The sequence below is a fragment of the Penicillium bovifimosum genome (assembly GCF_028826915.1).
Source record: "Penicillium bovifimosum strain IBT 22155 chromosome Unknown utg000006l_segment0_segment0, whole genome shotgun sequence".
NCBI lineage: Eukaryota > Fungi > Ascomycota > Eurotiomycetes > Eurotiales > Aspergillaceae > Penicillium > Penicillium bovifimosum.
The window spans coordinates 896,751-922,578 of record NW_026622715.1 but is presented as its reverse complement, the minus strand read 5'-3'; the positions used below and the strand labels follow the sequence as shown (position 1 = coordinate 922,578).

Here is a 25,828-nt window from a genome sequence, read left to right as displayed (position 1 = left end):
TATTGAATTCGCTGAGTTCGTCATATCAGGACGGAAAGTATTCTCTCCGTCCGAATATACGTCTAGAAAAACCCAACCATCTATGGAACAAGCCAACTTCCAGTTTGGACTTATACTCCGATGGTAAACATTCTAGTGCTTACCACAAGTTCCAATTGGCTTTGCAGGTGCCTTTGCAGGTGCCTTAGGAGAGTGAGACTTGAGACCCTTCTGCATGGCCTGCAGGTGCTCAAACTTGTAGGTATCCTCACCCAAGCTCCAAGCCATGACACCGCCAAGCTTCTTCTCCGCGACAATCTCCTTGAACTTGCGATCAATCATCTCCGGTGTGTCCCAAGTCCAGAAGAGATTGTTCTCCTTATCAAAGTAGTACTGGCCACCGCCCTTGTCGTCGGTCTTGCCATCCTGCTGGGCCTTACGCCACGAGGCTGTAATGGAGACCCCCTTGCAAGTGCCATAGTCGGAAAGACAGCCAGCTTGGCAGAACTCATCGGTGGTTCCGCTGTTACAAAGTCAGCTCGAATTCCAATTAACAGTAGATGATTGCTGAACATACCAATAACCGGAAGAACTGCAGCACTGTCCGCTAGGGCACTTGGCGCCCGCTGCAAATCCACACTGTCCGTTGGAAGAATCCTTCAGATTCTTGGGGGATCCGCGACAGTGCTAGCCTCAAATGTCAGAGCGCCGGACTTGCCATTGTCTGATCCATCAGAATTCTCGAGAACGGCGAGCTTGCAGCCGAGGGGGTTCTCGTCACAATCGGAGTCGGGGTCGGTGGTGAACCACTTGGCATAATAAGCAAAGCCAAGATTAAGCTGCTCAGGATCAGCACCAAGGGCGAGATACTCGTTGACAGTGTTCAAAGAACCCTGGACACCGCTGTGGTGGCCGGTGACGTTATCGCGGCGGTTGATCAGATCATAGCTCATCACATTGACCATATCAACCGACTTGAAGATCTTGGGGCTCTGCTCCTTGGTGAAGGCAATGAAGTCCTGCTTGCGACCGGGCACTGCGATAGAAAGGATCTTGTCGCCGATTGCCTTTCGCATGGCCTCGAGAAACAAGGGATAAGTTTCGATCTCGTCGACTTTCTCCGAGTTTGGATGCTGTTTGTAATCTTGGCCATTACCACCAGGGTACTCCCAGTCGATGTCTGTTCATATGAGTTATTTACTGTTTTTCTTTTTTCTTCAGTAAGGGGGTGTGATGGAAGGAATCTTACCAACGCCGTCGAATCCATTGGCATCGAGCATCGAAGCAACATTCTTGGCGTATCGCTCACGCGAAGCCTCGGTCTTCGCTGCCTCAGTGAAACCCTCTGTATCACCCCAGCCGCCAATGGCAATCATCAGCTTGGTGTCAGGGCTGAAACGCTTGCGCATACTGTTGGGAGACTCGAATGGTGTGAATGATGAGCCTGAGTTGAAATTCTTCGAGGGAGCGAATCCCATGACAGCATAGTCTATGCCCTCGGTCTTGTCTGATCCGGGGAGATCTGTTACATGCCATCTTAAATCGGTCAGCGGTAAGTCCTGTAGCAGGTCAATTGCAGCATTCTAGACTTACTCATCAATATACATGACGAAGCGCGTTGCGGCCACGGATTGAAGGGCCAGGAGGCCAAATGCGAGTCGTTTGAACATGATGCGAAGTAGCCAGGCGACAGAATAGGGCTATTGTTGGGCTGAAAGGTAGGTTATGAAATTGGAGGATATGAGCGAACACCCCGTCTGTCGTTCTGGTTTAGCGACCAGCTACTTACACTCCACGAACGAAATGGAAAATGGACAAGGAATCAAAGCATTTCTTAAGGGCAGGAGACCATTGAGGTATATACCCCAGCAAAACGCATGGGCCCCGCATTATTTTCATTGTTGGTTTGAACATGCGCCTTGCCCTGGCAGCTGATCTTTGAATGGCCCCGGGACATGTGGGCCATTCTTTCAGGGGAATGTCGTAGGACAGGATATGAAGCAGCCCTAAACTCGTAGGAGAAAGGGCAGCAGGCGCTAAGGGAGGCTTCGGAATGCCAAGCGAAGTCCACCAGTCCAAGATTAGAATTTAGGCAGTAGTAGGACTTCACCATCCATTCTAATTGAAACAGAAGCGTTTGAAGTATCAATCGACGGCGTTTCCCTTTTGCCCTTTTGTTTGTGCACGGCTGGGAGGAAGGCACCAGGATGTCCCGACATGCCAAGTTAACTCGACATTCACTCGGTCACTCCTTCCCAGTTCGCATTCCTGCCCCTACGTCACCGAATGCTTAATCGATAAATCGATCAGGCCTTGTTGAAGAACATTCGCCGCGTCGTGACCCGGCTGTATGGAACACTGAGTCTGGTATGGGTTATGCGCCTATCGTGACGATCTAAGCAGCAGGAAGACAATTGAACTTTCGAGGATGTCAAAAGCAAGACAGACTAATCTAGGGGTATAAACGAGAAGATCCAAACAAACGCCGAAAATATATATTACAAGGGCGCTGAAACCCCATCACTTGAGGAGCATAAGGATAACGCTTAGTTCCAGTGCCGCCGAATGATAGGCCGGGCAGGATCCCATGGACCGATCACGACGTTCTTGTACTTCTGCAGGCTGATGAGCCACCAGCTACACCCTCCCATGACGAACGCAGTCAAGATGCTGCCTAGAACAGATCCGATAATAGCTGCTGCCCAGCCGCCGCTCAGTGTGACACCGACGGCACCGCCAGCAATGATCACGAGGGCCAATGTCAGGAGAATGTGACCAGTCCATGACTTCTGGCGTAGTTGGCGCCGGAATATCGGAAACAGCCCAAATACTTCCATCGAGAATAGCATGAGACTGAACACATGTGTCGTAGACGGCAGCCGGGATGCGAGCACAGTCGAAGCCATCACAGCGGCGTTCGTGGACAAAGAAGCAGGGAACTTGGTGGTGGCGCCTGCGCCTTCCCCACTCCCATAGTCGAAAGAAAATATGTTCATTATTAAAAGCCAACAGCTCATTGCCCAGATAGAGTCACTGGCAGTGGATTTGGTAAGTGATTTCAGGATGGGACTGAGGCCCAGGAGGGAGAAGTAGATGAGGAATGCCGACTTGACCGTAGTGAGTCGCTGGCGATTGCGGGGTGATAGCATTGAAATCCGGTGGGTATTCGGCGACACCGATGCATCCATGCTGCCCATAGAGCTGCCTAAGGCAGACGGTACAGCACTTTGGGCTGTCAAATCAGCCACTGCGTCGATGCTTTCGCTGAAATTTGCACTCCGACAAGCCAGGTTCTCTTTTGATTCATTCCCTGCTATAGACAGCCCGAGGCCATGAATAGCGCTCGACTTGGAGTCATCGGATTGTGAAATGTTTGCGGGCGTGTTGATGGCGCTGGCAAATGAATCTGAGCTGGAGTTGTCGTCGCCTCCAGTTATTCCATTTCGGTCTTGCACTGAATCTGCATGCTCCTTCCAAATCCAGTTGTCCCATAGAATCCAGCCCACGGCTGTGCCAACACTTCCCCAGCACACAATGGAGACCGGACTCACTCGGTCCTGGACGATACCGATGAAGCAACAAACGAAGATCACCACTGAGCATACATGCTGCACAATCACAGTCGAATCGGCGACCAGTGGCCAGAAGTCATATGGCCGTACTCGAGGATTGCGCTGGAGGTGATCCAAAAATGTTTCCGTGTCGGTGTAGTTGTCGGGATCTAAAGTCGACTGTCAGCAACGACACAACGACAGCTTTTCAATCCGGTATAAGCGCATGTTACATACACGATTGCTTGACCCAAAGGAGCTTCTTCCAAGCACCTTTTCGTCTTCGTCTCCTCCCTGCACCGCCAACTCTCTTCCGTAAGGCAGCCGCCGACCCAATATGGGCACCGCTATCGCCATTCAGGGACTGCAGACTTTCTCCATAGTTGACCGGGGCTGATCGGACCCTTGACAGCGACGGAGCGAAGTATGCATCCTCCGGTGCCAATCGATTAGGGTCGGGGAGGGACCGTTCGAACTCAGGGGACTTGGACCCGGACGCGCGGCGGGGATGAGTGTCAACGGGAATCGGGGGTGGAAAAGGGTCTGTCGAGGAAGGGGAAGTCATCGAGCACTGGCAGAGCTAGCATCGGGGCATGGCGCGAAGAAAGAGATTAGCCCGTTGGATGATATTCTTAGCGAGGTGACAGCTGTGAACGAAACGCGCAAGCCGCGGGCTTACCGCTGTACCAGTACGTACCACAGACCTTATCACATGATCCAAACATTCAGATTCTTGACGCGCTAAACCTAATCGGATAGCTTCCTGATCTAATTGAGGTAAACACGTGATTTTATCAACCCTCAATTGTCCAGACTCAATGGTATGGAACCTTAGTGTTCAACCTCCGGACGGATGTCTTCCAATTTGAGTTCTAGGTATAAGCACTGATTAAGAACCTATCTACAGGCTCGGTATCATGTATGACTTGGCTCAACAAGTCAGGTCGTTGCGACGCATAATAGGTACCTTCCAGTCTATGCCTACCAAACCATGCATCGAGATCCCGATTACTTGCAATCTCATCCGGTACCTAGGTAATATATCTGTGATCGCGCAACAATAATGCAATGGCCCCACCGCCAATGGGTACTATAGAAAGCTATGAACCAATTATTAGGAATGAATTGACTTCTGGCGGAACTCGGAAATCAACGCATGTTTACCTTAAGACAGATTAAGATCTAAGAGCTCAATAGATCAACTTGACTATGAATCATATTTGGCGAGGATTTATCGCGTCTTCCATTGATGAACTTTACGCATGTGATAGTTGAAAGGGCAAAAATGACCGACGTAAACTAAGCGAAGCAATGTCTCATAGAAACTGGAAGATAAATTGCCTTGATACTGCACTGTCAAAATATCGGAAAGCTTATCGTACGCGTGGGCTCCCACACAGTTGAATGGTCTCGTCATGGGCCTTAGGCCACTCCACCTCACCAATAGACAGGCTCATGAAGCCTCACCTCCACAAGGGCATTCTCATTGACCACTCCCACATTGTACATGAGGTTTTGGAGGATCCGGAACTCATTCAGGCCTTCCTCACCCACGAAAATGTAGCGAACCGACTTGATACCTGGAGGAGAGCACCAGAGCCCAAGATCCCCATCAATGTTGTAGTACTCCCGGGCCCTCCGGTACAGGATGTGTAGCTGGTTGGCCTGGAAGATGCGGCCTGGCTCAGACGCAGGTCCCCTAAATTGGAACCGGATATAGATACCAGCGCGAGGATCTTTCGTCCTACTGTGCTTCGTTCGGGTGGCCTTGGAGTTAAACACCGATTCACGCCTGGAAGATGCAGGAGTGGGCGTAGAAGACCTCGCCTGGGTGGCGATGTAGTTAAGCACCGAATCACGCCTGGAAGATACAGGAGTGGGCGTAGAAGACCTCGCTTGGGTGGCCTTGTGGTTAACCACCGAATTACGCCTGGAAGATACAGGAGTGGGCGTAGAAGACCGCGAGAGCCGGCAAGCAGACCAATATTCAACATCCAACGCAGTGTCGCTCAAGGAAAAATTGGCAGAACACCTGCCCGAAATATGGTTCCACTCGCTGGCGAGAGTAGGAGTTCCTTCGCATGTGGTGGAATCGGAACTATTGGGCTTGTGCTGCTCTTCCTTTGGGGTGCGCTCCTTTGACTTGCGCTTCTTCTTTTTGGTGCATTTTTTTGGGGTACGTTCCATTGGGGTGGAAGAAGCCGGAGGCATGTCGACGGGCTCGAGAGATGAAGAAGAGCGAGTGGGGTCCAGTCCCGACATGGATGGGATCTGGATGATGACGATGTGTAAGCAAAGAGAAGTGAGATTGCAATGAAGGAAGATGGCGTGGAGAGACGGATGAACGAAAGTGAGAGAAGACGTGTTCAAGAGATGAAGTCGGCTGTGCTTGGGATGAACGAATGAGTCTCGAGGATTCCGAGTAAGTGAAGTCGAAAAGGCGCGAGAGGCAAGGGAAATGTGCAACTAATTGCAGGATGTGATGGAACGTCGAGAAAGTGTGAGTATGAGGACACGCATAATTGGGAAAAGATGAATGGAAGGTGAAAGAGCGGAGAAGAGATCTCAAGAGTAAAATCTCATTTAAGTAGTAAGTACCCACGACATAAACGCAGTGATTACATCGTCGTCGCGGTGAGTTGGCGACGACATCATCGTCAGATATGTGGACAGGGCTTTAGACTCTAGACTTCACCTGAGCAAACCACATGACTTCTCCATGTAGATTAGCAACACAGTCCGCACCCACAGTATGGAGAATTAGAGAAGGATATCTTATTTCTAGCACAACATAGCCAGCCATATTCAGACATAGTGAAGCAGGAAACTGCCACAAATTGAATCTAAACGCACAACATGGAAAGATGCCCGAAAGACACAATGGCCTTCCACAGATAGTCTGTCCATGGAAGGGCCACTCTGGGGGCAGAAATGCACAAGAAATATTCCGACGTTGGCACAAGATAGGTAGGTGGTTCAAGATTTGCGTGTTGGGGGGTATCAAGACTCAATGAGGAGGAGGAGGTAGAGTCGCAACATGTTGGTTTGTCAGAGATTAAAGATCGCTAGAGGACCTGTCATGTTGCTGAAGGATATCTTTATTCTGAACGAGGGTTCGAACCGCCTGCGGTGCAATCACCTCGTCGACGCTGTTTCTGCGACCCCAGTTTTCCGGCTGGCGTCGGATGAAGGCGCCAACGGCGCCGAGGTAGCCCTCGTGGCGCAAGAAATACGCTTGCTTCTTGCCCTTGGACCAGAAGCGGATGGCATAAGAGAGGGTATTCATGGTTTGCCGGTGGCCCCGAATGAAAGAGCCACCAAAGTAGATGTGTTCGACGGAATGTTTTTCTGACTGCAGATATGCGATCTGGCCGATATTATTACTAATCAACGGTTAGTCTCGGGACTCGGGCATTGGAATATCTGGACGATGGGACATACCTGATGGCGTATAGCAAACTTCGGCTCATATCCTCCGGATTGGGCTTCACTCCGCGGCTGGAGTCGTTTGCCTCGCCCGGGTCGCCGCGAATTAAGCCCTCGCCGTCCTCGGCACCGCGCTCTGCGTCGTTCTTCAATCGGAGTACCTTGCCGAAAGTACTGGCAATAGCTGTACTCTTCAAGCCAATTTTGGTGTAGTCCATGCCGTAGATATCTCCCACAAGCATGTCCACCGCACTGTTGTCTCCACGATCGGCCATTGCCAGCATCTCATCGAATGTCCGGGCGCCGGTCAGCAAAGACATGATGCCCCAGAACGTTCCACCTCCAAGATGCGTTCCGCCGACGCGCTCGAATTGCCTTGGGCCAGAGACTTTAATGATCGACACGCCTGATCCGATATTGACGAGGAGATAGGGGTAGACATCGGGCCTGGCCTCGGCATATTCCAACGGCTCGTCATCGCCACCGGTATATCTGAAAACTTCATTGGGAATCTCGGTAATAAAAAAGTCAAGACCTGTTTCGAGATGTTAGAAAGGACGCTCGAACGCTTGTAGAGGTCAAATAACTTACCAATGATCAAGCATTCCATCTCCTCTTCCCGTAGAATATTAACATTCAGTTCATTCTTCAACCTGTCATAGTACTTGTAGGCACCTCCTCCGGTCGCGACTACACACAGTCCCTCGCTGTTGGAGCCGTTGCTCTTCTCGTGTTCCTCTTTGAGCTGTCGAATGAAGTTGATGCACAGGTCGATGCGGTGGGTTTCGAAATTAAGGAAATTCAATCGACCGCCATTGTCCGCGCTATTCAATTCCCGAGTAAAGTAGACCAGCTTCGCCAGTGTTCCGCCAATCTACCAATGCCACTTCCGCGTCAGCCGATGCCATCTCGCGGTCTCCTGGACGTATTTTCTTCATGGCCCCCTTGGTTGCGGGGGAACCGGCGGGAGTGCGGGGCACACAGCGAAAAGAAATTCTCGCGGGTAACTCACATCGACAGCCACATGGCTCACAACGCCTGTATGGTGAGGAAGTCGGATATCCTTGTTCTCGTAGTGCACACCCTCCGCCTCGACAGGACTCTTGGACCGCGGCTCATCATCGACGATAAATGCACCAGTAACGTTTATCTTCACTGCGCCGGGATTGGTGATGGCTTGCTCCAGACGATTGGGGCGCTTGCGTCGAGAATTGGTATCTACCTCCGGAGTGCGATCGGAGGGAGCCATTGCGAGGGACTTGTAAAAAGTATAGAAGATAAGTGAAGCTGAAGCTGAAGCTGGAGAGGTACCCCGGGGGCCCGTGCCCAGGCTTACGGCGTAAATCTCCTTCTACCCGATCCACCGGTTCCACCTCAAGAAGCCGAGGAGCTAACAACGTCCCGAGGCTTTGTAGATCTGGGAATGTTTGAGATATCCAGCTAACTAACTGCATTGTATGATGATATGATCGAGATGAGAATCAGTCTTCTACACATTGAAAAAATTCACGTGATGGATTAGGCACGTTTCCGCTTTCCGTTTTCGTCCCTTGTGCTCGGCTGACCTTCCTTACGACTTTGTGTTATCAGATCTGATATTTGCAAGTATACGCAGGACACTAGTATCACAGGCTTAGGGTCAATAAATGTCCAGGGGACCAGGATTATCCTGGACCAGACATGGCAAATGATGGCATATCGTGTTGTTTGTCATTTAAAGTGTGAATGCCCAGTCAGCAGTGACCAGCACGAAGAGCTTAACCATCAGCTACGCACACCATCTAGGGAGACATACCTCTCAACAAGTCCTGACTCTGTGGTGATTTGGATATCTAGGTAAGCACTAAGCAACAGAATAACAGTGTTAACCTTAAAAATAAAAGGAATAGTATACATGTGATGATGTGTCTATCAATCTTCAGCTTGTTGTTAGTGAGGTTGTTCTTTCCGTGAGAGTAGGTAGCTAGCATATGGTACATCCGGGGTACATGTTATTCCATATAAGGTCAGTGTTATGTCGAGGTAACTCCAAAGAATCTATGGCTATTGCCAAAATTTGGACGGTCATCTTCGTTCCTTCCCATCTCAACTCTCGTGCGTACTTGCCCAACAACTTTTGCTTCAACGACGTGTCGAGCTCGCAGGAATTTATTTGTTGTTTATACGATATAAAATCTTCTACGTGTGTCATCCTCTTCGTCTTCTTCTTTCCCTTGCCCGCATTCCAAGGTTCTAACTTACGTTCATTTACATCCCTACCCTACTGGGCCCATCGAGCTGCAAAAGTTCACCATGGACCTTCCGGAGACTCATATCGTGTCGGCGGCCGAGACCTCCTCCATTGTTGACGATGCCGCTTCCGCAGTGGAGGGTCTTGACACACAAGAACATGAGCCTACTCAAGGCGTGCTCTCGGGTGTCGGTCCCGATACTGACACTCTCATCGAGGTCGCTCGCAATAAGGGTTGGACTGAGCGGGTCCCTTATGCGTATGCTGACCTCTCCAACAATAAAGACCATCGTGATTGGGCTAGTGTTGCCACCCGCTACGAGTGGAATGACGATTACGGTGAGATCGGACCTGCCGTTCCAGAACTCGAGAAGCAGCTCTTCGGTAGTGACCATGTTGGTCGTGCTGGCGATAAAATTGACGAGTAAGTGACCTGAACTGACGGCCATGTAACAACGATGATAGCTAATATCGCGTCTCCTACAGGCTTAATAGCTACAAGGTCAACATTGAGAGCCCCAACGAAATTGTGGCAGTCACTGAGGTCAGTCTGCGGGAAGTCAATAATGCTGTGTCATTCTAACAATGAGTAGTGGGAGAACTTGGGTCTGCATCCGGTAATGCTTCAAAACATCCGCCTTTGTGGCTATGCGGCTCCTACTGCGGTCCAGTCGTATGCTATCCCAGCCGTTTTGACGAACCATGATCTCATTGCAGTCGCACAGACTGGTGAGTGCTCAGGCTTACTGTGCCATGTCTGATTTGGTACTGACAAATGTAGGTTCCGGAAAAACGGGCGCTTTTCTTATCCCCATCCTCTCTAAGTTGATGGGCAAGGCGAAGAAACTGGCTGCTCCACGCCCAAATGTCGCTGAACTTTTCAACCCAAGGGAGGACGCTGTTCGAGCCGAGCCTCTGGTTCTGATTGTCTGCCCTACTCGTGAATTGGCAACTCAGATCTTTGACGATGCCCGCCGGCTCTGCTACCGATCGATGCTTCGTCCCTGTGTTGCTTATGGTGGTGCCCCTGCTCGCCTTCAGCGTGAAGAGCTTCAAAAGGGATGCGATATTCTCATTGCGACTCCGGGTCGTCTTCTCGATTTTATGGCCCAAACTCACGTCCTGTCTCTTCGCCGTGTTCGGTAAGCTATATCTGCGAACAAGTTCTGATATGCATCAGAGTGAACAAGGATGCTAATGGAGAGGTAGGTACACGGTCATTGACGAGGCCGATGAAATGCTTGACGCCGATTGGGAGGATGAATTCAAAAAAATCATGTCTGGAGGAGGTGAGTGCCCTTGCGCATATTATATACCTTTTCTCTGCTGACCTGCGCAAGATATCAACGAGGATGAGGATCATCGCTATTTGATGTTTTCAGCTACTTTCAACAAGATGTTCCGCAAGCTGGCGAAGACATACCTCAGTGACGACCATGTGCGTCTGCGTGTTGGCCGAGCCGGTAGCTCACATCACAACGTTGTTCAAACAGTATGTGGATCGCCAGAAGTTTTGTGGCAATGTGCGCTAGAAATCAAGAAACAATGCTGACGCTCAATGATTAGTTCATCTGGGTTGAGCAGCGCCAGAAGATGCGTGCCCTTTATGATCTTCTGATCAGCATGCCGCCTGTCCGCACCCTAATCTTTGTCAACAGCAGGGACCAGGTTGACTTTGTCGACGATTATCTCTACAATTCGGGCATGCCAAGCACTTCAATCCACAGTGGACGTACCCAGCGTGAGCGTGAGGATGCCATGTGAGTACTCCTTTAGTTCCGTTATTACATTCTGCCCTGCTAATTCACTGGATAGGCGCGCCTTCCGGTCCGCCAAGTGCCCTATCATGGTTGCTACTGGAGTTTCTGCCCGTGGTCTTGATGTGATCAATGTTTTGCATGTCGTGAATTATGATCTACCCAGTGCTGTGCATGGTGGCATAACTGAGTACATCCACCGTATTGGTGAGACTCACATTAACTGACCCTCCTTTTCTGATGGACATGCCGCTAATACATCTTTTCAAACCTACAGGCCGTACCGCCCGCATCGGTAACGAAGGCATTGCGACGTCTTTCTACAATGAAAAGAACGAGGAAATTGCTCAGGACCTCGTTAAGAACTTGATTGAGTGTAAACAAATTGTTCCTGATTTCCTTGAGGAATTCCGCCCTGAGGGCGAACTTGTGTTTGATGATGACTCGGACGACGAGTTTTTCGAACAGGGATCTGCTGCGGGCACCGACGCTGGTGCTGGCTCTGTTTCCGATGAAGGCAGACTTGACGAGGTCCCGGAAACCAAAGAAGATGCTTACAGTGATGCCGGATCTGGCAAGGAAGCCGGAAGCGATGAAGGAAAAGCGAGAGACGCCGCTTATGACGACCGTAAGACCCTTGATGAACGTGATGTGGACCAAAAGTCTCGAAAGAAGAGCGGCCTCGTTGATTCTGCCTATGCTACCAGCCCTGCTCCCGAGGCCCAAGCTCCTAAGCAGTCTGATTTCTGGGGTTAGACCTCTAAATGTCTCGAGCCCATGTTCAAGTCTCAACCGACAGGATCAACGAATTATGAATTATGAACGGGAAAAAAGACCGACCAAAAAAATGGAAACGAAAGAAGTCCAACATTTACTACGATTCGTCCGAAATGAGGTTTGATGGCTTGATCTCTCGCTATGTTGTACGGCCTAGGTCAGGTTGAAGCAGTTTCAGAATTATTTCAGCATCTTATGCATCTCACATGAGGATCTAAGATTCTTGCTGGCTTTGAACGCTTCCACGGGCACAAGGATCAGAATTACATACGATGAGAGGGAGAATAGTCAATACTGGATAGTTTAGCCCATGAAATAGGATCCCATTCCCTAACATTTCCCGTAAAAGTGTAGAGTGTACAGAGCCCAATGCTTGAAGGTACATATATTGTCTAGTAGATTAACCCTAAGATGTCGAGCTCCTACCTACCTAATGGTCTACGGCCAGTCGCTCTTGACTTCTATAAACATCAGAATCGTGCGCGTACCCTACAACGTTGCCTCTCTGCCGTCACTCTTTCACCCAAGCACATTCACTCCTTTCCACAGAAACACTCCATCATGCATTGGCTATTCATAGGAGGCGCCTTTCTTTCTCTATTCCTCCCAACAACTGCCTCACCCTCCACAATCGTTGACCACGGCCACTGGAATGAACTCCGCGGACTCACCAACCCTCCACGTAATACCTCTCAGACGCACAAATCCAGCCCTCCTATCATAATCGACACTTTCCAGAACCCACTACACAATGACCTGGGCTTTTGGCACGGCTCCGGCGAAAACCTCACCGTCCAACATGGACCGGGATTCATCAAACTGTCTCCAACAGACCCGGATCAAAACTACCATACCCAGTTCGATACGAATGCCTGCTACAGCTTGATGGGGTGGTATAATGAGTTTCTACATGTCATATTTGAAGGCACGGATCAATTCAGCGTCTCTTTGAACCAACACAATGACGAGTGTAACCCACGTCGCAGTCCCTTCCCTGGTGTTGCGGACTCTGTCCAGGCAGAGCGGTATGTGGTGCATCCAGCCTCGGAACTAGCAGGCGGAGGAGATGATGGGGATGACGATGACTGTGATGAGGAGGATGATTGCGATGATGAGGATGACTGGGAAGAGGATGATGACCTGGAAGCAGATGCCCAGGCCAGAAACTATCTCAAGAACGCAGGATCTAAGGATACCCGACGCAAGCACCCAGGCACAGCCAAGATCCCAACAGGCCGTCGCGAGCTCTTCATTCCGCTCAGCCATTTCAACGTTGATTTCCACCGCGTCGTGTCCTTCTCATTCCACGGCTTCTACACCAATGAGTCCGTGACTCTCCATCTTGTTGAAATTGTTCCTGCTGTCCCACAGCCGACGCAGGAGAATGGCCATTACCGTTTGCCCGGCAAGCTGCCTAGTGGGAGATTGGTGCTGCGTTGTTCGCGGCCGGGTTCCTTTGCATTTGGTATTGACGACGGCCAGCCACAGTTCTCGCAGGAAGTCATGCGGATGCTGGATGAGGAGAATGTGCGGGTTACCTTTTTTGTTGTTGCGGCTGGACTGCGTGATCAGACGACTAATTTCACTGAGTTTTATAAGGAGATGTTGAGGAAGGGCCATCAGGTGGCATTTCATTCTAATACTCATCCTAAGTAAGTTAATCTTGGAAATACTTTGTTGGTTGTGACAACTCTGACATGGTGGTTCAGGATGGAGGCATTGCCAACACTTCGTGATATCGACGACGAGATTATCCAGACCATAGCAACCTTCAAGGAAAAGCTGGGAATTGAATGTATGTTCGTCCCGGATGCCCTCTCCTCCATATTCTGACACAGTGTGATATAGCTTCATACTTCCGTCCACCATACGGCACAGTAGCTGCCCGGCTGCGACAGCAGCTCGCTCGACACATCCCAAACCCGTACATTGTGAATTGGAGCGTTGATGTCGAAGACTGGTTGTGGGCCAATACCACTACGCCGGAGAAACAGCTTGACGCTTTCTACCGCAGCGTGGGCTTGGGTGGTAACCTGGCGGTCATGCACTACTTGAATCCTACGACTATTCGGTACTTGCCTCAGTTCATTCGACATGTCAAGAGTGCTGGATACCAGATTATGCGTATTGATCAGTGTTTGGAAGATGTGTCTGCTCCACCGCTGTAGGATGATTTCCGTGAGTCCGTGGAATTTGTATAGACTCGAGCTGGTCCTGTTATGAGTTATTCTTAGCGTATATACCTCTTCCTCCTAGGTACACCTTCAGATTATTATGAACGTTTATCCTTTTGCTGCATCCTTGATGTAAGCACTTGTCATTCCTCTCGAGATACGTACACGAAGGCCACTGAGTGGATTATGATGGACGAAAAATGGAAACCGCTAAGCGTGTCGAGTGTGTATTGAGCCAAGAAAGTTGTATATATTGAGCAACCCAGCACCGACGCCAAAGAACAGAATCGAGAATGTTGATACAGAAAATAAGACATAGCAAGTTCTCCGAACCGAGCCCGAGCCCGGCATGCATATACCCCCTTAGCCAACAACCATCTACCATGCAAACAATATCGATATCTCATATACCGAACGACATACTCATAAAGCAATCACCAGAATCGAGAAAAGAGCACAAAGTGAAAAAAAGGTATCCTTAACTCAATCCCCAAAATCAGGCTTCCGACACAACCCCTTCGACTCCATCGCATCCCGGATACGAGGGACAATCCAACCAGACGTCGCATCGCCACCGGAAACGGCATGTCCGAGACGGGGTTTCGGACTTGTGAAGCAGGCATTGTCACGGTAGACGAACTGCGTGCATGACTTCTGCACTTCACAGACTGTGCGACAATCTTCGTAGGAGTGCGCGAAGGGCTGGTCTTCGTCTGCTAGGTTGTTCCAGTTTAGACGGGTGGGTTGTGTGGCGATTTCCGGGTAGATGTATTCGCGGAAGAGGTCGGCGTGGAGGAGGATGCGTTTATTTTTCTGTTTGCGATTTATGATTAGATATTTGCAGAAGCAGAGCAGGGATGGGATGAAGGGAGTTACTCACATCGCGCCAGCGCTTTTGTTCGAATTTCCAGAGATTAGCGATATCCGATGGCGAGAGGTGGTGCATTGCGACGGCAATGAAGCACCATGGATGCCGGTAGAAGTCCGTAGTGAACTCATCCAGCTCGCCAACGTTTGAATTCTGCAGAATCGGCCAGGTGAAATGTAAATTGACGCCCGCGTCGCTGAGAACCTTGCCTAGAACACAGTCGCCGGCCCAGTGCTGGTCGGTGAAGATATTCAGCTCGACCTCGCGGGCACTATACTCGTCTGAGGCTCGCTGCAGCGCCGGGTTCGAAAGCATGAAGCCCGAGCCTCCGTGGGCAAAGATCACGTCTGCGATCTGCGTCTCGGTGCCGAGGTAGTGAGGCTTTGTGTGGTCGAACCGGGCCAGCCAGGTGAGGACCGTTGGCCAGGAGACGTAGGTGTCGGCTTCGATGAAGACGAACCATTTTGCGTCGGGCTTGTAGCGGAGCGCTTCCTGGGCCATTGGTAGGAATTTCCATTTGTCCAGTTTCCAGCCTGGGTTGTTGGGTTTTCCAATGGCGGAGTTTGCTTCGTCGGCGAAGTCTTGCTGCTCGAGGCCCTGGCGGCCGTATTTTACGATGCGGTGGTAGAGGTCGAAGTCGGGGTTCTTTTTGCGGCGCTGTCCATGTTTTGGAGGACATCGTGGATTTGGACGCCTTCGATTTCTTCGGCGAAGTCGGAGAAGATTACGAAGTGCGGGACGCAGCGGAGGGTTGTTTTGAAGTGGATGGGGACTTTGGCTTGCGATTCTGTTACCCCGGTCTTCATGACGACGAGGACGTCTTCGATGCCTGGTAAGGGCGGACAGAAGGTGGCTGGTTCGCCATTCTCATCGAGGTCTGGGGGGATGTCGGCTGTGAAGTGTGGCCGCCATGAGCGGTGGTGGTCGGAGATGGTGGTGACGTGGTAGAAGAAGAAGAGGGCGATGGCGGTTGCAAGTGCAATCAGGCGGCGACTGAAGCGACGGGGGACCATCTTTGAGAGAAGCCGAGGAGGAGATGAATCAATTGATCATTTTCTTGGAATAAGGCCGTAGAAATCAGATCTTCATTTACCCCCCGCTCTCTCCTGTCAATCAGGGACCAAAGAGTGAAGGGAAAGCTAGATGATCGACCAACTGTGCCGCTTTTGGCCTTTTTGCTGACACATCGCGACGCGTAGGTCCAGGAATTTGGAGGTTTCAGAATATGTGACTCCCTTGATATTCAGTCTTCTGTTTATAGTAATATCTGATCCCTTGCTGCAGAGTCGGTGAATTGGCTGTTTCCAAGGTTATGGATGTGAAGCTCAAGCTCCCCCTTCCCGCTTATTGCCAGGATCCACCAGGATCGACACGCAAGCCAAGAGCTAACAATGATAGAAGACTTGAATGAGTTCATCAGTTTATTCATTCTCCGTAGTATACTGTGTATGACCTTATAACTCTTCTATTCAAGTTTGTACAGCCCGAGATCACTCCGCGGGCTTCTTCTTCTTCTCCACCATCTTCGTGTGCAACTTCACCAACTCTGGAATGATCAGACTCTCAATCTCGATTCCATCCCGCTCGCCTTCGGCAGCTTGCTCAGCCTCCAACTGCTCCACCGACGGGTGTTTCCCCTTCATAGCCTCAGCCAAACCGACCTGATCCTCCACCCCAGAGATACTCTTGCTGCGCCGGGACTTAGGCACCCGAATCCAGCGCTCATGCGGCTCATCCGGCGTAATAAACACAACCTCCCATTTGCGCGTCGAGAGCAAGTTGCCAATAACCAGGTGATGCGAATACCGCTGCAGCGCAGTGCGCGCCTTGTAGACAAGCAACGACGGATCCGTCTCCAGCTTGAATGAGACAACCATACTGCCCTCCGGAGCCCAGCCGTCCACCAACTGGTGCAGGAACTTAGGCACGGGGTCGAGGTTGATAACGAGCTTCTTGCGATTCGAGGGCTGTTCCTCATTCTCGCCGGTGTAGATCTCATCCGGACCGACCGCGCTACCCTGCATATGCGGAGGGAGCTCGGAAGACTGGATCTTATGCTCGGCCATACGGCTGCGCGGGATGAAGAAATCGCTGACGGCAGCAGCGAGATAGAAGAGCGCATTCTCATTCAATGGTCGCATCAGCTTCGCTAACGATCGCAGCTCGAACATGTACTCAGAGACAGTCGTGAAAGGAAGGAGCAGGAGTCGGTTGTTCTGTTTCGCGTAGCGGTACTTTCGCAGCACGCTGCGCATCTGGTCCTGGTACTCGTCTCGCACCATGATCGGTCCATCGCCCGGGTTGGAGGAGTCGGCCGAAGGCGGGGCCTCGTCCATGAAATCGAGGAAGCAGTTGGTCGAGTGGCTGTAGTGTCGCGAGTATGGCAGGAGACTGTACTGTCGGTGCAGGAAGATCACGGCGTACCCTTGTTCGAGGAAGTATTCGGCTGATGTGGCGCCGCGAGTTCCGGCTGAGAAGTTGTCGATGAAACGCACGGTTTGCGCTTCCAATGGTACCGTTGTGCCACCAGATGTGACTAGCACCACGCGCCGGTTTGCTTCCACGTGCAGCTCGATGAATGCGCGCGCGAGCGCTTCGTGCTTCGGTAGTGCCTTGGGTGGGGGGTACTCGTTGAAATAGACTGATTCTGCTGCCGCTGGCGACATTTCGCCGACTGAGGGAGCCATTGTGTGCAATGAGAGCGCTTAGCGATGTAGAGAAACGTTGAGCAATTATGAAGTGGGAGTCTTTCTAATGTCTTAGGATTGTGATAAGATACCGAGGATGCCGCCCCGCGTCCGCTTTAGTGGGGTCAACGGTTTTTTTTTCTTTGTTCGTGACTTTGTGTACGCTGATCAGCTGCTCACGATTGATTCGGCTTGTCGCGGATATGCAATATTCCAGGGCTTGGGATAAACGGCAGTTGCTGCGATTTTAAATGTTATAGTTGTCGAACTACCCCTCCATGTGGAGATATACTGTTAACACCGACTGCTGATCGGCACTAGCGCTCCCGCTGGACCGATGAAGATGAGATGTGAAAACTTGGTATATTTGGGACGAATTGGACGTACAAACTGAAGACATGAAGATTGATCATTTAATCACTGCTCAGTGCCATCACCGAGGAGTCGCCGAGGACCGCTACCCGTCACGTGAATGCCATATGCGGGGTGTCCCCGCAACTACTCCGACATCATACAATCCCGAATGCCGATTCCAAGAGGTTGCAGTAAAATACGGGCTATGGACATCACTGCAGATACCGACTGCGCAACGCTTGGCTGATGGTGCTCATACGACTCGCCATTCCGCCATGCTGCATGTTGCTGAGAAGCGCCTCTTCCAGGGCTGATTGTGTAACGCTTGCATCTGACCAGTCGATTAGTTGAAATCCAGAATCCTCCGGTTCGGAGTACATACCGTCAAGGTCACTGAAGCTGCTCCCCATGCTGGGGGTACCGTCACTGGTTTCGCGACCGGAGGTAGTAGACTTGCGCGAGTTTTGACGTGACCCAAGGGCTCGTTGGGGGCTAGTTATTATCTGTGGAGCATGGCCAATCCGTCGGTTACTGCCGGATAGACTGACAGGCCCATTGGAGCTCATAGAGCTGCCAGATGACTCCGTAGTTACTGGCATCCGGGGACCGGGTTGCTGATCGGGACGTCGTCGTTGCGTCGCTGCTCGCTCGGCATCTAACCGAAGAGTAGCGCTGAGCTCCTGGGCCGGTCGCTCCTGGTAACTATGATCGGGGTCCCGGGAGAGGGGAAGGAATGCCGGGGTATCGTCTTCATCGTCCTCGTCATCCCGCAGACCAGAACGCTGGATAGAAAATTTACCAAACCGTTTGAACAGGGGTGCATGTCGGCCTGGGATTTCATCGTCGGACTCGGATTCTTCAGACAAGCTTGATGATAATTCCCCATCGAGCGTGGGGTGATCGGGGCAAAGATGCGACCGGTGGCGGTTCCCGTCTGACAGCTGAAGGCCGACGACTGAAGGAATCCCACCGTGGTTCTCTGTCATTGACGGTCGGTGTAACAGTGCGTGCAGGATCCCGAGGACCTTGGGTTTGATTAGTTGTGGTTGTTGTAGTAAGGCTCGTACCTCGGACTTCGGGGGCTGAAATCAATGTCAGATACAATCCGACCATCGGCTATATCGAGACTTCTATTCAGGTAGTGCATAGGTCCATACCTCGCTGGGGGGTATCCTTTTGCTGAGATACGTGTCTTGATGGCGCGTGAGACCCTGTTGGGCATGAGCTTCAAGTCATAGTAAGAAATCTATGCAGTACGGTATATACCTGGTGTTTCTCTCTGTGGCTGTCCGCCTAAGGCTGCACTTCCAGAAACAGACCCTGGAAGTGGAGAAGGAGAGTGCGACTGTGTAGTGCCAACCTTGCGCATCTGAGCTCGGACCTGTGATAACTTACGGTCATAGAGCCACGCTGCTTGTTGAAGGAGGAACTGCAAAGTGACATCAAAGTCCTCTGCCCTAAATGATGCACGTTAGAACCCCTCAAGTTGGAGATAGGGATGGTGCAAGTCATTTACAGTGCTTTCCCTGTAGTATGTTAGTACCCTTATAGACTATAGCCGAGATCCATAGGGTTCATACAGTCTATGTCTCCTTTCGATGGCCGCGATAAAATATCCCATAGTGCTTGGTCCTTAGACGCGTTCCATATCACCTACTTTCGTTAGTAAACTGTCCAGACGGCTTCAAGGGAATACTTGCAGGTTGTGGGTCAACAGAGTCCCCCCTAGGGAATGGTAAGCGAATGAAAACTGTGAAGTTAGTGTCGGCGTTGGCTTTGGTGGTCATCTTGTGGACGGCGGTGATGAAGGCAGATTTAACGCTTGGGTTCGGTACAGCACGTAGTCTTGATGCGGTTGATAAGATGCAAGACGGATAACGTTAGAAGTACATAGACCTGTGGTTTGAGACAGCTTGGGACTCCTAAAGGGAGACAGTAGATGCGATGGCGATGGAAGATGGAGATGGGCGCGATGACGGCAGGCGGTCATTCTGATTGGTGGGCAAGGTGCGTGGAAATAAATGCGGCTCTACGTGGAACTTTCTAATTGCGGGGATCTTCCACAGGAGCTACACCTACCCCCGAAAGAGACCAGGTATATGCACGCACTCCAGAACTGGGATGTTTCATGCGCAACTGTCAACAACGACACCATCGCGGCGATACCGCTGCGGAAATGGACCAGGAAGCACGATCAATACTTTGCCGACCTTAAGGGCCACGCAAAATCTTTATCTGCCACTTCTGACGAGGCGAGTCCACAACTGGTGAACCATAAGCTCATCCCAAAGACTTGACGCATACCGTACGCATGGCTAGGCAGGAACTGAGGAAAGGAACCCTTCGCAACCTAGGCCGAGTCCAAGGGCTAGCTTGAGCGGTCATTCCCCCAGCACCTATGCTCTAAGTAGGTAGTGACGAAGGAACTTTCAAGAGAGAATCATATTGTGAGATTTCAGTACTATTCGAGCTCCCTGTCCTGTGGAGAAGCATTTAAGAGAAAAAACAAAACAAAAACAATGGAAACAACAGAGAAAGAGAGTCCGTCACGAACTGCCGGGGCCTTTCTCCGGGTCTTCTCGGATGCTGATCTCACGCCCATAGGGCACCATGATCCATCCCGGCGACGTGGGAGGAATGCGTGGAGTGTAGATCTGCGGCGTGGCCGGCCCACTCCTCCACCACCCCCATCCCCGGACCCCTCGTAGTCGACATCATCTAAGTCCTGTGGACTGTTGTCCTCTGTGTGGACATCCCTGAGGAAATGGCTGGATTGCCGCAGGTAGCGTCGACTGACCGCCATGGCAATGTCGCGCCACGCGGCCAGATTGATGGCTCCATCAGACGCCCGGCGGGTCTCGCTCTTGAGCTATTCATGGAATACAGATACAATGTGAGATCAATGGAGAAAACGGTGTATGTATTCAGGTGGACGAAGAGGAGAAAGAGAGAAGGAGAGAGAGAGAGAAACTATGGGGTTCCATCTACACACATGTGATGCCTGGGGCATCAAGGCATCCAACATCCCCCTCATAGAACCTGCATGACATCTCCTATCAAAACCTCCAATTCTGGCATACATAGTAAAACTCTGTATTTTTCATGTGGATTTAGATCATGCCAATGAGCTTAGCAAAGACCTCGAACTGGTCTTTTGCGAGAGCCTTAGGGAGAATCGGTCGGAGGAGAAACGGCTTCAGAAGAGGTGCTATGAGCAATTGATGGCTCGGGATACGCAAATTAGCCGGAGGGGTGCGTTCGGTACTCGCACATTCGCCAGTGGACTTTTCGGCTCGAGTAAGCATATTGAGCCCAGTCCTCTCAGCTGTGTGCACAGCCGGATACTGGGAAGGGTCTTGTCTATTGTCCGTTGGGCTGTGTCGAGCCGGAACCTCTCCCTCATGTATTGGCTGACTCGGTGCGTGGCTCGCCGATTCTGCTTATCATGTTAGATCCGACACCGAACAACCACAATGAGAAATTGTACATACGAAGCATCGCCTATCGACCGTTATGGGCGCCGCACCACGACGAACGGCATTCCCCTGTGCCAGCCAACGGAGGGCTTCCAGCATGCGTGGGCGCTTGTTGGGGTAGTATGTGTCAGATCGCAAGTCGTTCCGACTGATGTGGCTCCATAGGAACGGCAACGGATGTGATGTGCCAGATCTTTGAAGAAAGAGTGCATTCAAAGAAAGACAACAAATATGAAGAGGAAAGGAAAAGAGAAGAAGAACGGAATCAGGCAAGGAGCTTTTAAACTCCCCTCTTGTCACAGGACTCGGACTCAACAACCGTCAGTCCTCAACCCAGTCATATGACTAGTTCAACCCCGTCACTCAACCCTCCTTCTGCATGTCTGTTCGTCACAACTGAAAGTCCCGCGAGCCATTTCTGGCAGCTAGGGAAGACTTCCAGAAGGCTAGGAAGGTGCGCATACCCCCGAAGTACCTTGTGCATAAGAGATAAGCTTGACATTCTACACGAGGTAAAACTATTGTACTTACTGTAAGAGGTTAGGTCAGACGCCATGGGCTGGGAAGATCGACCGTTAGTGGCATCCTTTAACCGAGGCCTCGGCTGGGAGTCGAGGCTCAGCTTCAATGCCTCCTCCAATGCTGGACATGTCGACGCTCATCTATATCTACAATAAATGCTTTGCATTCATCCTGCGAGCCTTTATGAGGCTATCCAGGAATCTCACAGCCACACCAGATGAAATACGCCATATCAAGTCCCGCGACACTGGTCGAACCATCAAGGCTCATCTGTATCGCTCCTCCGGCCCCAGCCCATCCCCTGTTCTCATGAACTTCCACGGAAGTGGCTTTGTACTTCCTCTTCATGGAGACGACGATGAGTTTTGCCGCCGAGTCAGCCGCGAAACAAAGTATACCGTCCTGGATGTCCCCTATCGTCTAGCGCCAGAGCACCCCTTTCCCGCCGCTCTAAACGACGTGGAAGATGCGATCAAATATGTCCTCGCAAGCCCAGAAGAGTTCGACCTGACGCATGTGTCTTTATCTGGATTCAGTGCTGGCGGTAATCTCGCGTTGGCAGCTGCCTCAAACCTCTTCCCGCGCGATACTTTCCGCTCCTTACTGGCAATCTATCCTGTGACCGATCTGAGCCGGGAGTCTGCTTCAAAGATCGCCCCAGCCCGCGCGGACTTCCATATTCCCGTCCCTATTATGCGTTTCTTCAACAGTTCCTACCTGCCCTCGGCCTTGGACAGGCGGGACCCGCGCATCTCGCCGCTTTATGCGCAGGCAGACCAATTCCCACGGCGTATTCTCATGATCACGGCTGACGGGGATAGTCTCGCACTGGAGGCTGAAGAACTAGCCCAAAAGATCCAGAAGTTGGAGGGTTGGTATGTGGTCAGCCAGCGCATGGAGCCTAACTGCAGCCATGCGTGGGACAAGACCACGAGGGCGGGAACCCCGCAATACGAGGCTAAAGAACGGGCATATCAACTGGCGTTTGACATGTTGAACGAATAATTTCTTTTGCTTCCCACTTGACACTTGTGAAGTTGTGTTACACGCAACTATGGATCATTGGTTCAGCTGCCAGCAATGACAGTGGCCCAGCATGATCCCAAGATGATCTTCTTATCCTGACCTGATCACACCAAAACCTTGAGACTGGACCGAGGCTATGTCTGTAGCCCTAAGCCCTACTTCCCCAACCAGGCCAAAGATATCGTGCTGTTCAAGTACCGTAGATCGTCCATGGTCCATACAACGGAGAGATAGAGTTAGAATTGTCCGATGGCGCAAGGGTATCTTCACAAATGCCGACATATGCGATCTATTTCTCCGATATACTACTCCTTAGCTCCCACCATTGTACACAGTATAGGTAATACGGAGAGTCATTGAAACCGATATCAGATTGCATCTTCAAGCGCACATGTTAGCCCCGTTTCAAAATGCCCCTAATGAGAACTCCCCCATTGTCCCCAAGTAGAGCCAGGGATTGCGTCAGGGTCAACCGTGGGTCGACTAGTTTTTTTTAGACGGAAAAAAAAATAAAAAATTGCCCGAAAAAGAAAACGTGAAGAAACCAAGATGGTCTTTGTTTCCCCTTCCTGCCCCTATTTGACCGTACTGAATTCTTGAAACTTGTTAGCTTGGACCCTCTACCTCCACCACACTGTCTTTACAGAAACCCCTCAACTCTATCCTCCCCTGAATGCCGTCATAGATCGTGTTTTTCTCGTCCAGGTACATTGGACGACTTTCCTCTTCTTACAACCCCGCTACTCCATGTGCGCCCGCTGGTTATGCGCCATATATACACACCCTATACAATATAATGGCATCAAGCGCCGGGCCTTTGCTCGATGAGGCTGAATACCGGCGCGCGGTCCTCCACCTCCCCCTCACCGGAATCCGAAGAAGCGCAGGCGCAACGGCTCATCGACGAGGCACGGAAACTAGGGCTGAAAGTGCCCGAGAAAGAAATATCTCCGCCGCTGGCTGCCTCAAACGCCTCTGGAGTGATTGGTTACTCCTCGCCGGTGCTATCTTCTGGATCGTCGACCGACCGGTATTCAATATGCGGTTCCGGTACTCCGCTTCGCGAGTCCGCATCCCCCACCCGCTCCGCGCTGGACCAGGTCGTTTCGTCGCTATCGGATGTCACGCTTGCGTCTGAGCGCATCAAGCCTGGGAGCACGCGATCGTTGGCCTCGCTCTCCACGCGCCCTACCTCGTTCTGTTCTAGTGATGGGAAAACAGGCCTTGCGGGGCACGGATATCATATCGATTCGTTCGAGCCTAAGTTGCATAGGCATTCGATGCTGAGTGTTGCTTCTGCCGACAAGAAGGAGAAGCGCCGGAGCAGTTTGAAGTCCGCGATTGGGAGACTACACTTCCGGAAGAAGCGCTCATCTTCCTCGTCCTTCCTTCCTTCAGAAGCTCCTGTTACTATCTCCCCGGGTGACAATGGCTCGGTCAATGTGTTCGTGGAACCTGAAGCAGAACCGAACGGCGCAGCCAATGAAGATGCCCCGCCTTGTGCAAGCATTGCGCATCCACCATCTAGATTAGAGATTCCCGAAGCCCCTCTTCCCAGCAAAGAGGCGTTACAAAGGACCCTAGACGACCCCGAAATGAGTGAATTGCACGAGAGGCATCAGCTGGAAAAGAACCGACACCTCGCATTTCAAGACGTCGCTCTAAGTAACCTCCGACGCAGACATCAAACGGCCATCTCAGAACAGCAATCCGAGAACCAGCGTCGCGAGGAATGGAAACGCGAAAAGGTCCGTTCAACCCACACCGATCCCCCACCCATTTTCTTATACTGATAAATTGCACAGAACATTTCCTCCATCCTCCAAATGGAAGAACGCCAACTAGCAGTCGAAATCGAACAACAACGCGAATTCGACCGCGCCAAAATGAACTCCCGCACCCGCATAAAACACATGGAGGGCTACCTCCGCAATGCCAGCCCACCGCCCTCTCCCTCTCCCTCTCAGGCAAGATTAGCAACAAGATCCGAGCCCGAGCGGTTCTCGGGATCATTCTCGGAATCCGAATCCACCCCGCCGCCCCGCGTATTAACCCGGCAGCACATGGAACAGCTGGAACAGCAATACCACGATCATGAATCGATGGATCAGCTGCACAATGCGCGGATCAAGGTCCTGCGTGACCGCCAGGAAGTCAAGTTACAGGAAGCCATGGCGCGCATGGAAAGGGAATTGGACGAGATGTGTGATCGACATGTCAGGGAGATTGCTACGCTGCGGAGTGAGCATGAGCGGGAAGAGACGGACCTTATGCAAGCTTTGGATCAGAAAAAGATAGCTATGTGTCAGCGCTGGCAACTGGAAGAGGCTGTGCTACGTCGGCAACTTGAGGTGCGACATGGCCAATCGTATGGCCCTCTACCGGTTGTTTCGTTTGAGGATTATACGCCTGATACAGACACCCCTGTTGCTGTTCCGACAGAATCTCCTCTCGACATGTTAGGAACGGGTGCAACTGATCCGAATTCGGATTCCGTGGTGCTTTGAATTGGAGATTCATGATGAAACGATGTACAGTCTAATATACCCTTTTTAATCAGCCTTTCCTACTCCTTCTATTGTCACATCACCCCGTCTCCTAGTAAGTCTTCTTTGCCTTGTCAAGGCTCTTGCTCTGGTCTTGGACCAGTCATTGGTCCTGCATACCGCACGGATTGCGGTGGCCTTTAAGTTTCATGATTGCAAAGGAGTCTGCTGTAATAGAGATATTAAATAGACATAGCAGGAACTACGGGGAAAGGACCCCAGGACATCATAGCTGGAACATGCGTGAAATGTATCTCAGTTTACCTTGGAGAGACCAGGATTCCCCTCCATGATAGGTGGTGGACGGATGGTGCGGTGAGAGAAGGAAGGACCTAGGGGGTGGAAGTTTCCTCCATCTATGCGCCTGCCTGACCGGCGACGTCTTGGTCTGTTTACCTATACCCAAATACAGAAAGAGCGACGAGATCTAGAAGTAGCCCTGATGGAAGCCTTAG

General features: G+C 51.2%; 12 protein-coding genes across 12 annotated transcripts; 4 read left to right on the top strand and 8 right to left on the bottom strand.

Annotated features, from left to right (window-relative positions):
• Positions 1-132: 132 nt before the first annotated feature.
• On the bottom strand, positions 133-1,649 carry N7515_007987 (uncharacterized protein; the record flags this gene model as incomplete). The annotated part of the gene is made up of 5 exons (XM_056668731.1): positions 133-502; positions 557-666; positions 729-1,159; positions 1,229-1,515; positions 1,573-1,649. 5 exons carry the CDS (start codon positions 1,647-1,649, stop codon positions 133-135), a joined length of 1,275 nt encoding a protein of 424 aa, XP_056518561.1.
• An 876-nt stretch (positions 1,650-2,525) lies between these two features.
• On the bottom strand, positions 2,526-4,095 carry pigc (phosphatidylinositol N-acetylglucosaminyltransferase; the record flags this gene model as incomplete). Its single annotated transcript, XM_056668730.1, has 2 exons — positions 2,526-3,700; positions 3,768-4,095. 2 exons carry the CDS (start codon positions 4,093-4,095, stop codon positions 2,526-2,528), a joined length of 1,503 nt encoding a protein of 500 aa, XP_056518560.1.
• Positions 4,096-4,967: 872 nt separating this feature from the next.
• Positions 4,968-5,792, bottom strand: N7515_007985 (uncharacterized protein; the record flags this gene model as incomplete). The annotated part of the gene is made up of 1 exon (XM_056668729.1): positions 4,968-5,792. The coding sequence occupies one exon, from the start codon at positions 5,790-5,792 to the stop codon at positions 4,968-4,970; it is 825 nt and encodes a 274-aa protein (XP_056518559.1).
• Positions 5,793-6,585: 793 nt separating this feature from the next.
• Positions 6,586-8,205, bottom strand: N7515_007984 (pantothenate kinase; the record flags this gene model as incomplete). Its single annotated transcript, XM_056668728.1, has 4 exons — positions 6,586-6,913; positions 6,972-7,491; positions 7,548-7,830; positions 7,969-8,205. The coding sequence occupies 4 exons, from the start codon at positions 8,203-8,205 to the stop codon at positions 6,586-6,588; spliced, it is 1,368 nt and encodes a 455-aa protein (XP_056518558.1).
• A 1,043-nt stretch (positions 8,206-9,248) lies between these two features.
• Positions 9,249-11,699, top strand: N7515_007983 (DEAD/DEAH box helicase; the record flags this gene model as incomplete). Its single annotated transcript, XM_056668727.1, has 9 exons — positions 9,249-9,610; positions 9,673-9,730; positions 9,780-9,915; positions 9,968-10,328; positions 10,396-10,475; positions 10,527-10,678; positions 10,753-10,946; positions 11,002-11,150; positions 11,221-11,699. 9 exons carry the CDS (start codon positions 9,249-9,251, stop codon positions 11,697-11,699), a joined length of 1,971 nt encoding a protein of 656 aa, XP_056518557.1.
• A 582-nt stretch (positions 11,700-12,281) lies between these two features.
• On the top strand, positions 12,282-13,888 carry N7515_007982 (polysaccharide deacetylase family protein; the record flags this gene model as incomplete). Its single annotated transcript, XM_056668726.1, has 3 exons — positions 12,282-13,372; positions 13,430-13,515; positions 13,569-13,888. 3 exons carry the CDS (start codon positions 12,282-12,284, stop codon positions 13,886-13,888), a joined length of 1,497 nt encoding a protein of 498 aa, XP_056518556.1.
• Positions 13,889-14,377: 489 nt separating this feature from the next.
• On the bottom strand, positions 14,378-15,775 carry N7515_007981 (glycosyltransferase family 31 protein; the record flags this gene model as incomplete). The annotated part of the gene is made up of 3 exons (XM_056668725.1): positions 14,378-14,707; positions 14,775-15,419; positions 15,440-15,775. The coding sequence occupies 3 exons, from the start codon at positions 15,773-15,775 to the stop codon at positions 14,378-14,380; spliced, it is 1,311 nt and encodes a 436-aa protein (XP_056518555.1).
• Positions 15,776-16,252: 477 nt separating this feature from the next.
• N7515_007980 (phosphopantothenate--cysteine ligase CAB2) lies at positions 16,253-17,449 on the bottom strand (the record flags this gene model as incomplete). The annotated part of the gene is made up of 1 exon (XM_056668724.1): positions 16,253-17,449. One exon carries the CDS (start codon positions 17,447-17,449, stop codon positions 16,253-16,255), a length of 1,197 nt encoding a protein of 398 aa, XP_056518554.1.
• Positions 17,450-18,015: 566 nt separating this feature from the next.
• N7515_007979 (uncharacterized protein) lies at positions 18,016-18,789 on the bottom strand (the record flags this gene model as incomplete). The annotated part of the gene is made up of 1 exon (XM_056668723.1): positions 18,016-18,789. The coding sequence occupies one exon, from the start codon at positions 18,787-18,789 to the stop codon at positions 18,016-18,018; it is 774 nt and encodes a 257-aa protein (XP_056518553.1).
• A 2,124-nt stretch (positions 18,790-20,913) lies between these two features.
• N7515_007978 (uncharacterized protein) lies at positions 20,914-21,378 on the bottom strand (the record flags this gene model as incomplete). Its single annotated transcript, XM_056668722.1, has 2 exons — positions 20,914-21,239; positions 21,330-21,378. The coding sequence occupies 2 exons, from the start codon at positions 21,376-21,378 to the stop codon at positions 20,914-20,916; spliced, it is 375 nt and encodes a 124-aa protein (XP_056518552.1).
• A 540-nt stretch (positions 21,379-21,918) lies between these two features.
• On the top strand, positions 21,919-22,806 carry N7515_007977 (putative esterase/lipase; the record flags this gene model as incomplete). Its single annotated transcript, XM_056668721.1, has 1 exon — positions 21,919-22,806. The coding sequence occupies one exon, from the start codon at positions 21,919-21,921 to the stop codon at positions 22,804-22,806; it is 888 nt and encodes a 295-aa protein (XP_056518551.1).
• Positions 22,807-23,651: 845 nt separating this feature from the next.
• N7515_007976 (uncharacterized protein) lies at positions 23,652-25,334 on the top strand (the record flags this gene model as incomplete). The annotated part of the gene is made up of 2 exons (XM_056668720.1): positions 23,652-24,575; positions 24,633-25,334. 2 exons carry the CDS (start codon positions 23,652-23,654, stop codon positions 25,332-25,334), a joined length of 1,626 nt encoding a protein of 541 aa, XP_056518550.1.
• Positions 25,335-25,828: the final 494 nt, after the last annotated feature.